At 48.5% G+C, this 12,395-nt stretch overlaps 2 protein-coding genes across 2 annotated transcripts; both read left to right on the top strand.

Annotated features, from left to right (window-relative positions):
- Positions 1–6,870: 6,870 nt before the first annotated feature.
- CPAR01_05340 (uncharacterized protein) lies at positions 6,871–8,443 on the top strand (the record flags this gene model as incomplete). The annotated part of the gene is made up of 2 exons (XM_060489619.1): positions 6,871–7,509; positions 7,562–8,443. The coding sequence occupies 2 exons, from the start codon at positions 6,871–6,873 to the stop codon at positions 8,441–8,443; spliced, it is 1,521 nt and encodes a 506-aa protein (XP_060351085.1).
- A 2,762-nt stretch (positions 8,444–11,205) lies between these two features.
- CPAR01_05339 (uncharacterized protein) lies at positions 11,206–11,706 on the top strand (the record flags this gene model as incomplete). Its single annotated transcript, XM_060489618.1, has 1 exon — positions 11,206–11,706. The coding sequence occupies one exon, from the start codon at positions 11,206–11,208 to the stop codon at positions 11,704–11,706; it is 501 nt and encodes a 166-aa protein (XP_060351084.1).
- Between the last annotated feature and the right edge of the window lie 689 nt (positions 11,707–12,395).

The raw sequence follows: 12,395 nt of genomic DNA, 5'->3' as shown, positions 1-12,395 counted from the left end.
GTGGTCCAGCAACGCATCAAGTTGTAGAGCATTTTCTTCAGGTGGCAGCTGCACCAAACTCAGCCTCGGCTTGAGTCCTGGGTTCTCCCGACTTTCTCGAACTCTAGTTCGGATTCTCCCGACGGGTCGGAGTCACTTACCCTTGCCGTGGGAGGGGCACTGGGGGATCGGAGGAGAGGGTAGCGCAGAGGTGGACACAAAGAACTGCTGTCTTGGCGTCCGGGGCACCCCCACATCGGCACCCAACCTTGGTGAGTCGGGCTCCTGGGCAGTTGATTCGGTTTCGCACCTGGTACTGAGCGCCGCATGCTCTAGGATTTGGTCTGTTTAGGCTCTTGCGGACCTTTCCTAGGGCTGAGGATCACTTCAGGCCGGCAGCAGGCCAGTCCGTGGTCAGAACCAGACTCTCCACAGACCCTTTGGACACTTTACTTACCCTTTTAAGAATACGTATGCGGTAGCTCATTGGTGGGAGTAAATTGCCGTCCCGATTCTGTTTTGTATAGTAGTGATAGAGGTAGAGTCGACTTGGTGTCTGGAACGTGCTCTTTTCACTGATAATGTGTGGGCAAGCTTATCAGCGGGTTATTGTTATCAACGGACGACAAACTATCTCAGACCAGCCGCTGTGCGATGACGATCTAATTCGTATCTGCCTTCACATACTCAAGTAAAAGTTGACGGCAGTTGATTGACAGGAGATACTGCGGTTCCTTGATCGTGATGATCCCCTCTCCCCCGTGACGAGGGCAGGTTATCGACCATCCTCAATTCTATGCCTTACGCTCTCGCAAGAGTCTAGACTTCGCCTGACTCGCATTGATGTGACAGCGAGACTTGCACTCGAGTAAGAATACTTTACCATTTTAGGATGTGCTAAATCCCGCTATCCCGGCAGGCTTCTGGGCCGATGTTTGAGCCGAGCCGGCGTTGTTGAGAAGCGCGGTGCAAATGCGAGCTAGTACACGAAAAGGTCATATGTTTTTGGCGACTAATGAGCCTTCTCCTTTCATGTCTCCTGCGTGGTATACGATGAAGTACGCCTGTCGCTTACCCTGGTTCATTCTTCTGAAATAAACAAGTACTTATCGACAAGTACGGCCTTTCTTTCCCTGCTGTGAACACCTGGGGTTTCTGCCTTTCTCGATAACGCGGGTCTCAAGCGGCTCGTAGGTACGATATCTTGATATTGCGGTACTCGCAAATAGATGCGCAGGGTCTAAAGTAGTAATGGCAGGCCGTACGATTTTACACCGGGATGGTGGCACACGAAAGTGATTCATATTCTAGAACCCCCAGAACTCCATGCACAATACATTCTCTAAACTACATTGGACCTCACTATTACTGGTGAGCCTCGCTTCTTTCTCGCAGATCGACCGGCCCTGTCCCCGATCTCAACAATAACGTTAGGTGGATACATATTGTTTGTAGTTTTAGCGGCACCTTTGTTTTGAAGAAACCATCTAGGCGCGTCGAAATTGTCACAGGACATGCGGCAAAGTGCGGTCGGCGCTTGGTGAGGTGCAGAAGCGTCACTGCCACAGACCGCAATCTACTACTTAGTATGCGCTAGGGACGTGTAAGTTTGTACCTCTAATCTGATGATGTCCGAGAGCTGTCAAAGTTTACTAGACGTGCAGTCGGGGCAGTGAAAGTCGGCGTGTCGTCCAAGCGGCAGTGCCGTGAAGTTAGGCCGACGGTCTGCTTGCCAGTAATCGTTGGTTGAAGAGAACGGGCTCAAAGTGGTTCACGATGCGCAAGGATGGAATCTTCGGCCTGAAAACGCATGATGCTCGAGTCATCCCGATTGACCATTCTATGAACTGATTAATTCAAGGCACTTGCGACGTTCTGTCGTAAATTCTTTGCATTTGGCCAGCCCAGAACCCGGTCATGACTTCCAAATCTGTAGTACGTATATCAACTCTACTTAATTACCAGTCAATAGTATGGTTTGTTTACAGAAAGCTCAACAGCCAAGCCCGGTGGAACGCCATTCATGATCAGGATTCCCAAGGCTCCAACCAAGCCGAATGAGAATTAAAGTGCAGGCATTTATACCGAAGTTTCCTATTGTGGGTAAACATTCGCTAGGGACCACTGGTAAGCAGGATTACTGGAACTATCGATGAAGTTCGAACTTAATGGGGAGTTGGCTCCTTGCGCTAGTATCTCCGGTGTGCGAAGTCAAGAAGTAGGTCACACGTATCCCTTTCGGGAACTTCTAGGGCTTCAGTGACCAAGACTCCGCCAGCTTTGTAACCTTGAGTTTCGAACCATTATGCCTTACTCCTAACTGAAACAAAGAGATTCGTTCGCTCACATAGCTAATCCTAGGTTTCAATAACTGCATGTGAGATCAGTTCTGAGAGTTCATCTCCTAGTCCTGTCACATTTCTGGGATGAGATTGCTGCATAACTTAGCATTAATTCAGGTCATTGTGAATTTTCTCACTGATTCCCTGTTTATTAATAACGGAGTATACACAGAATAATGGATAAACACTTCAAGCTTAAAGTCACAAAAGAAAATGCCTACATTCTCAACATCGCATAATCATTTTGACCAGAGCTAGTGGGTCTTAAACTATGCCTCATTTGCTCACGAGCAAACGTAAGGGCATAATTCTGGGTCAGGTAATAATACGGCTATACATTCAGACATGCGACAATAGGCACGAAATACCACTCCTGCGTTACCTGTGAGGAGTCCCGCGCCTCAGCAACCCTAGATGGATAGAGAATAAGGCATATCGAGTTATTTGAAAGCGAATTCCGGGGCATGTTTGATCGATCGAACTAAATGCTTCTTGCGAACAGTATATCTTCAGAATAAAGCACTCTCATACTTACTTTAGTCATTTCTGAACGACAAAGAAAGAATCCTTCTGCTCAGTATCAGCTACTATGAAATACACCCCCTCACTAATAGAAGAGCGATGTCCTTGCAAACTGTCACGATACCCTACTTTCCTCATGTACTCAGAACAACAAGTCTAAATTAATAGTATTCGAATAGAGATAGATTTTATTGCACAAGTAGTACTTTCTGGATATTCTCAGATCAAGAGGAGTAAGTCTATGACTCAACGCAACGGATGACAGTCATGTGAATTGAACTCGCCGACATTCTTTATCATTCTGCTTGGCTCATATTGAATTACAAAATCACTACATGCTCGATATGTTGCAAATGACTACCTAGCGTGCATTTGTTATGCTTGTGTGTAGTCAAGGCCTCAGTGCGTTCGTCTATGCGACCTGAACACACCCATTTTCTCGCACGGGTGACAAATAGTTGCAGGGCACGCTTCTTGCCTTCCGGTGGGATATCCAACTCACCTGCCTGGGCAGCCGAGATATGGTTCCAAACTCGCCTCAGATTGCCGAGGGTTGTATCACGGGATAGGATGAGGGATAGGCATGGCCAATTCGGTGGGTTTGGACTAGCTACGCGAAAGATACTAGATAAACTTCGAGAATGGCGTGTATCAGATTCACCGCAAAGCCTTTGCCACGGTCTATCAATACAACGTTCCATTGGTCCTAGGAGACGTATGAGCTATGGCAATACCAGGCTACCCACGAGAAGACTATGAGTAAGCTGTTAAAGCCTGAATTCGCTTCTCACGGGCTGTGAAATGTATAATGTTTACTATGTTTGTGGAAGCAGCATGGATTTCACAATAACCGATATATGGATGTAACTTACCTATGAACGACATTTCGTGAGTCGCAACCCTTCCATTATTCGTGGATACTCACATTTACGGCAGTGAAGGTTCATACGCTAGCCATCGAGTATTGGTACCGTTTCTATTTTAACAAGTTTGTTCAACACACAAAACTCAAGGTGCACGTGTACTCGCAAGATTCGAGTCTTCGGGGTGGATACCGAGACGAAGGAATTATGCCTGGCAGGATTAAATTCACCCTCTGTCGTGAAGTCCTAAGCCACTCAGCTGTCTAGTCACTCTAGTAGTCAGTCTTGAATCGGCCGTTATGCCATTGCGATCGTCAAGTATCACCCGCCACGAATCGTGCATTTTCAATTCAGATATTTGACTTCAGTCAAGCCACGTACGCCACGTACGTACATCTTCATAAACCGAGGCTGCCGATTGTTGAGCTAAAGCTCAGACCTGTACGTTGGACAGGACTGGAGAAACGCACAAGCTTGCAGGTGCCAGGTGGTAAGTGCTCAAATCGCTTGCGTGTTTTCACCCTGTTCCGAGTTAAAGCAGTAAGATTCTCCGAGACGTCTATACGCGGCTCGATTCGATTTTTCATCCGATGAAATAGAATTCAGAGCCATGACGGGTATTCGCGATTTGATACAGGAATTGCTCGCGCATGTAGAGCGGCCAGGCAATGCGCCGACAAATTCCAGAGCTAGCCTGCGAAGTCACGATCCTGCAACCAATCTCTTGCGTCACCGCCATCATCCCGTAATAATTTTGCTGGAACAAATCTCTGCATCTGCACTCTACGAATTACAGCCAAGCTTCTTAATTCTGCCCTGCTGCTGGGGGAGATTGTTTGAGGAAACCAATGCGATCCAGGTCAAGTGATCGGCTATGTCCCCTGCAGTGCGGCTGGACGCTAAGAGTTTTGAAGCTAACGTAACTTGTCTTTAGCTTTATTGCGAGAGCCTAAGCTGTGACCCTTTGCCCTGCAAATTTCCTCTCCAGGGTGGCTTAGGTCAGGGTTCGAGGGTACCCAGTTTGAGCGTACCCAGTTCATAATGATCACGAATCCCAGGTCCTAGCTGGTCTCCTTCTTCATCACCGCGTGGCTACGGTGCTGGAACTCTTACTTATCCCCCCTGTTCCAGAGTTTCGGGTCGACAGAGTCATGAACGACTACAGGGCGGATGTTATATGCAAACATGATCCGACCCGAAGCCCACGATGCTTGCCTCCTCCCAGGATAGGGCCGGGGGCATGATTTCTTTCGGCCGTACAGGGCTGTCTTCAGCTGGCAAACAGCAAGCCGCCACTCCACTTGCTCAACTCGCGATGGCGGTAAGTCCGGCAATAATCCGTCGGACACGGAGTCGAGAACTGGCGATTTACGTACCCAAAACCCAATGAATTGTTACGTAACAATTTGTGTCGTCTTCTTTCTGGGGCTCATTACGAAAGACGTCAATGGGCAAGTTCTTTGTGTGATGTCGAATGAGTTGATGTGTCCCTCGGGCAGTAAGATTCTACAACGGTTCTCTTTTCTTTTTCCCTCGTGGTGAGATCGGTCGAATCTGACAGCTCGGAAGACAGCGAGATCATCGTTTCAGTGGCGCACGCCAACTGCCCTGCAAGGTGCTTGGTTGCATCATTCAGATGCCGAAGCTATCGTTGAGTATATCGGATTTGGTCCCTGGACACCACGTTGAAGGCCTGCAAATCAGATATCGAACGCATCTCTTGCCTCATTAGTTCCAACGGTCATCGACCGAGATTATCGCCTTTCTCGCGACTAGTCCACGAGAGAGAACATTTCGAAACAATCTAGACGACGGCTCGCTTGTGAGCCAAGAGCAGTTTGACGCCGCCATCGTGTTAGCGCTGTCGAGTCTCGTCAAAGGTCGCCGTTTTCAGCCTAGCGCCAGGACCCAGGACGTGGGCGGTGGGAACTTGAGCTGAAGAATCGTTATGGAGCTTCTATGGCGACGATGGAGTTCGCGGGGACAGGGCGACAAGCAGCATCGCAAATAACGTATGAGACAAGAGATGCAATGAGCAACTCCACAAACGAGATTCTAGCTTACAATAATCGTGCCACTGCAGAAGCCTAACTTGTCTACTCAACGCAGGGACACCCGAATGAAAGCTAGCATTTCGTGCAACCCATTTCGGTGATCATGCCGGTGGTTCCAAGAAGGATCCCACCCCTGATTGTGTCGGAAAAGCACCAATCAACGGGCTTCATCGTATCCAGCTAAGGTTTGGTCTAGCGATTTAGCATGAGTTCGTCAAGTTCTAGCTCAGCCAGACCTCGTGGCAGCCCTTCCCTTCTCGCCCATTGAGCCCCTGTCTTGACTTTTTTTCTGACAGGCTCGTCCTTAGTGAAATGAAGTAGTCAAAGAGTCGAGGCTACTGCGGCCACTTGAGTGCAACAAGACACACATCTTTGCTGCATTCGTTGAACTTCCAAGGGAAGCGCGTTGTCTTGTACCTAGAGTTATTGGTGATTACGGCTCTTGGTACGATGTCGTGGAAAGTTTAGAGCAATTGGCTGTCGATCATAACATACCGCTAATTGTGAATCGCTCACAAATCTTCTTTCCCCAGATCCAGATGAATGGGCGCGCAAATCATCCCTTGAGCCCTTGCCTCAAATCTCCAGGTTGTCAATCTACGTTGAGAGAGGGACCCAGCATCCCGGTCATACTTCCATTTAGGGGAGGTGGAACTCCGGCTAACACTTGAATTCCTATCTTCCTCGATTTGTTCGCTCATACGGAAGTAGTCTTTACCGACATGATCCCCATCCCCTAGTCACTCGAATGCTGAATAACCGCCCCTCACAAGTTGGGTCGTGTTGATTCCATTCAAGCTAAGGATTATGCCAGGGACAGGGCCTCCATGACTGACCTTGGCTCCGCCGTCTGGTCTGGCCCATCTCTAGAGACCAAGGTCATTTATGATCTGGCTTGCAGCCACTTCTACAACGTCTTTTGCACGAAACCGTCGACCTCTGCGTCAGCCGGCATACTCACCAACAAAGGATTGCCATCGGAGAGGGCGTTGCGCCAAAAGCTTGGATGACAGCTCGGTAAAGACAAGTCGTCTAACGGCGACCCGAACCACCCACCCCGTTCTATCCCGAAACGCCACCTGGCTGCTCCGTCGCCGTTGACCGCCCGCCATGGAACTGGACCCGAACAGTCAAACATTGACGCCACTTCCCGAAGTTCTACAACGGGGCCTAACTGCCGTTTCTTTCTTCGGCTTCCTTTCGTTCATCACAACAACAGCACTCTTCTTAGTCTTGACCTATCGGCTGATAACATGGTATCTTGCACCGGGCCCGGACCGGCCACAGCGCATGGCTGATGAGCCGAATGCGGATGCCGCCCTGGCCGAAGAGATGGGTCTTCCGGAGACGATGTACCCTGGCAACAAGAAGCGCAAAGTCAAAAGGGACGCACCCAACCAGTTCCTGATGCTCATCTACAACCTGCTGCTGGCCGATATTCAGCAAGCTCTTGCTTTCTTGCTCAATGCGGCATGGCTCAACAAGGGTGGAATCATCGTAGAGAGCACGACATGCTGGGCGCAGGGCTGGTTCATCTCGACAGGCGATTTGGCTTCCAGCGCTTTTATCACCACGATTGCCATACACACCTATTTGTCGGTTGTCAGAGATTATAAGCTCCCGACTTGGGCATTTTGGTGCATGATCGGCTCTGTTTGGTTCTTCATCTACGCCTTGGCCATAGCCGGCGTCATCATCACCAACAATGGAGCCGACAACGGTGGCCTCTACGTCCGTGCCGCTGCATGGGTAACTTTTTGTCATTGTGTCTACATATCAGCTCGAGCTAACTTCATCATAGTGCTGGGTGAATGTCCGATATGAGGCGATGCGTCTTTATCTTCACTACCTGTGGATGTTCGTTTCCTTCTTCATCACTGCGATCCTCTACATACTCATCTTCAACCACATCCGACGCACCGACCCATCACTTCAACTACCCTCCTCTTCCAACAACACAACGTCTTCTGCCTCCCAGAGCAACCGTGGTCGTAAACTCAGCCACGCCCACACAATGTCCCAGTCTGGGCCACCAAAGAGCTCCCATGGCGAAGCTGCATCGGCGTCCAATCCAAGCAACGCCGGACATCACCCTGCTTTCCTCATCTATCCCATAATTTACATCCTGTGTACGGCACCTTTGGCGTTAGGTCGTGTCATCACAATGGCTGGAAAGTCTGTTTCCTTGGATTACTTCTGCCTCGCCGGTGCAATGATTGCATCCAACGGCTGGCTTGATGTTCTGCTATTTTCCACCACTCGTCATGTCATTATCTTCAATGCCTCCCCAGACTTCGAAGAGACAGGTATCGAGACCTTCGCCTTCATGCGAACACCGGCTAACCGGCGTTACGGCAACATGGTGTGGGTACAGGGCGCTGGAAGTGCACCTAACAACCTGTCTGCGGATGAGGGTACCGGTGGCTGGCTCTGGAAGCTATTCCGCCGGGGACGTGGTGCGGGTGACATGAAGCGAGATCGTCGTCGCAGTGGAGCACATCGGAGCATCAGCCAGGAGTCTCTAAGGAGACGAGCTGGGCAGATGGAAGGCATCCAGATGGAGACAGTAACAACGGTCGTTGTGGAGATGGAAGGTCACTCGGGAGTGAAGAAGGTCAATGGAAGGCCGCTTTCGATCGATACAATTGAGAAAGAGAGGGCACAGAGCGTGGGCAGCATGTGAAACACATTTTCGCTAGGCGCAAGAGCCAATTGTCAGCAGCCTGCTTGAAGGACCGTTGACGGATATCGGCCAATCTACTGATCAGGCCTACGGAGACATCGGGCTCTACATTGCAGTATCAGATCTCTTATGTTTAATGGGGAGGCAACTTCTCAATGTGCTCTGTTAACGATAGCGGGTTGGGCTTTGGGCGGTCATCTGTATTAGTTATACCCATAATGTCATATATAGACTTCATTCATCTATCACTGCTGAGTCATCATATCCCATATTTATCCGTACAAGATTTTGTCTCTCGAGGGCACTTTTCTTTTCGCATATATCTTCACTTCTGTATGATAGGCTTAGCGAATCTTTGAATTAGTGTCAACATTATGAATGAACGAAAGACATCGTCCAACTGCATCGGTACAGTAAAGTATAGCCATTGATTCTATCAAGCCATGATGTTGCACGTCTGATGGAGAGACTAATCAACTCAGCCTTCACGTATCTCAGCTGAATGGCTCTATGGAGTATCTACGTTAGCGTTCGTGTGTGGCAAAGGTTAAAAGCCTCAGAGTAATCTTGCAATCAAGAACAACTTCATTGTCATTCCTCTATAGCCTTATGTAAATCTGAAATGTCACATATATCTTGCTGTGTTAGGAAGAGTATTAGATTGAAGCTCTGTCGTTCCATATGAAACTTTGAGCGAGAATCGTGGCTTCCAGACTACCGGGCAAGAAAACGAGGCAAATCGCTGGTCACTTTTGACACATGACTCTGCATTGATTCAGATCAATCGAGATGTCTGAAGCACCTTCCGAGGTCCTCTCTAGATTCTTACATAAGGCGAGATGAGACATTATTCGAGATGAGGATGAGATTGCAGCACAGGCAACAATTACAACATTAGTCTATCCCGCGCATTTCAACCCCATCATGATACCGCAAGATACCATACCACACGCTTCACAGTCAGGGCCAATTTATCATGGAGATCTCTACATCTTGTATCCGCCGACGCCACAGAGTGGTACTACAAAACGTGATAATGAAGGAGCCTTGGAAATCAAGGATAAAGACATAAAATTCAAGTCTGTACTCGGGAACTTGGACTATTTCAAAAGTGAGGGAATCGAAGACTTACTCAAGATATTAGACATCATCTGAAAGGGATTTGAGTTGTTGTAGGATGTTACCAGGTCCCTCCCAATAACAGCATTCATCAGCACGCATGAGTTCGGTGACGACACGAAAGACATCAATTCAACGCAGAAAGCTCTAGGTTACTTTCTCCAGACCACCAGCGGGGTCAAAAGCTAGGTTTACTAAACACGTGGGCGCAGTTGGCTGTGATGTCGACGAAGATGAGCTTCAAAAAGTGCGGACCATCAACTTTAGGCTAGCGAGGAATCATGGTTTGACCGAGGAAGACATTGAGTTCATGGAGACCTTGAAAGACTTGATGAACGGCAACACATCGCTAGCCAATGTTGAATCATTGGCTCTGAAGCACGTTGTCGTCCGTGTTCAGCATGAGGTCAGGATTTAATGCCAACCAAGGCTTGCAAAGCCTCTTGAAATTTCTCGCTTCGCACAGTGTAGCCGACCAGCATCCTGGCAAAGACTCACTTTAAGTACTCAATTAGCTAGTAAAACCCCAGACAGCGAAAAAGCCGCTGCAGAGGAGTGACGGACAAAGGAAAGCTAACCCCCTCAAACGGGCGCGGGAACATACCGATCAAATTACGGAGGAAGACGCTATTAACCCCCTGGTCACAAATGAATCGATCCCTGAGAGTTATTGCCGAGCCATTGATCAATCTGAAGACCATTTTCAAGTTCTTGCTAGAACATCGCCAAAAGTGTCTTCCGATAAACATCAGCGTCTAGTTCCATCCCATCGCAGCCCCTTGAGCCCAGAGGTCCCTACCACACATGGATCCCCGTTGAGACTGACGCACTGTGAAATGCAAATTCTTGACGACTACACACTGCAGAGACAGCCCAAGAACGGAATTCAAGCAACTAAGTCGCGTATAGATAAGTACATTGGGATCTCCAAACTGTGTTGTCCTCTTTGCAGCATCGTCATGCGGACCATTCCCGGACTGTTCATTGTTGAAGATAACCATCAGGTGTTTTCGCATTACTGGATGCTACCTGACTTCATGTGCTAAGACTCGTTCAAGAAGCACCTGGAAGGTTTCGCCGACGTCCATGAGGCTTGGAAGCAGCTGTCAGAGGAAGATCTCAAGCGTCCGGAGGTCGAGGGAGAGGCTGGACCCTCGAAGAATGGGAAGTTCCTTGCACGATAGATACCACTGAGGTACTAGAGTATTAGGTTGGAGTTTGTGTTACACATCGAGAATAATATTTTAATTTTGCATTCAATTTTGCAAGTAAGGTGTTGGGGTTTCACGAAATGCAAGAGAAGTGCTTTGTAGAAGAGCCTTACAAACGCGGCAAGGAATTCCCGAAGAATGGTCTTGTAGAACATGGACGGTGCGTATGGCAGAGCAGTGAACAAGCTTGAGACTTCGGCAATTGACTTACAAGCCCACGAGCAAATCTTCCGTCCTTAAAGTACTCAAAGAGCGTTCCGTATATAGAGCCTATTTCCTAGGTTTGCGGGGAGACTAGGAGGCGTTCTTCCGAAAACTTGTGTTCGATATGAATTCTTCTGTTTTGACCCTCCACTAAAGCCCATGATCATGCTAGCTCACTTAATTCTTCAGTCGCTTGTATTTTATGCCATCGCAAGCCATGCTGTTGTCATGCACGAATTCAAGACCTCAAATTCATGGACCAAATTAGCCCCAAACTCCAGCTCAACATCATCTTCCTCAATCGGACACCCATCAACTCTCAATTATCTCACAAAATCGCCTCTAAACCTCTTACCGCCAACAGTCACACCCTTTCTCTCACCAGAGAGTTCAGGCAATCTTCGGCCACAAACCCAACTGCCGGACTCAAGAAGCCCGACTTCCACGCCGGTCCAGCCTCGAGGAGATGAAACACCCTTCAAGGTCTTCCTCATTGAATGCAATAACCCTTCCTACAAAGAGTACAAGCGCAACCGGGATGTGCACCACGACGGCGTCGATAAGGGCGTAGAACAATTCTGCGACTCGGATATTGCACGCGATACCATCACTCTCGTAGACGATGTACAAGATCACCCCCTTCATACCTGGCGATGGCGCTACAAGGATAGATATGGGGTTTACTTGGACTTCAAGGTCAACTGGAAGGTCGGATGCCGCACCTCCTAAGGTTTCCAAGATATTCAGCGGTCACTTGGTCCCGGTGGACCGTCTTGTGATGACATTATGTTAGCTGACTGGAAGCATTGTAAGTCCTTCTCTTCAGGTCTCCGCCACAATTCGTTGCTTGGGAAATCCACTGATGCTTTGACCCGCTGGTAGCAATGGGGGAATTGGCGGGGTGACGCAGGTTGGATGCCTCGTGTTTATTCTGAATGCTGAACGAAGAGATCGATATTATTAAGACTATGAGGGCTTTCGTTGATGGAGGGTCACTTAACCTCCCCTTAGGACGCGTTGGAAGCGCATTGTACTATTCTCTGTAGCCATACTTTGCACGCTTCTGTTTATCGGGGTTCTTGGAATTCAGACGTATACTTTATGCAGCCCCAGCAATCAAGTTCTAGTAACATTGCAACGAATACTTAATTTCGTCGAAGGCCACAAAAGAGGTAGTTTCAGACGGCCTGCATGTGCACGACAATATCATAGCACTCACAGTGACGAGATGCATGGAATATCCTTCACTACTAAAGTACGCTTCTTATGGAGGGAACATGGTCTTCAGGGTGGATGATCTTGAAATGCCTGATCATCTGGTGCTGCTTCACGAAGATCTTACATAATGAACCAACTCGTGTCCTCTCAAGCAATTGACACGGAGTATCAACGAAGCTTTTGTATTTATGTCGAGATCG

This window comes from Colletotrichum paranaense (assembly GCF_030867605.1).
Source record: "Colletotrichum paranaense strain IMI 384185 chromosome Unknown Scaffold_4.1, whole genome shotgun sequence".
In the NCBI taxonomy this organism is placed as follows: Eukaryota; Fungi; Ascomycota; class Sordariomycetes; order Glomerellales; family Glomerellaceae; genus Colletotrichum; species Colletotrichum paranaense.
Note: the sequence above shows the minus strand (reverse complement) of the source record. Positions and strands in the feature narration are given on the sequence as shown.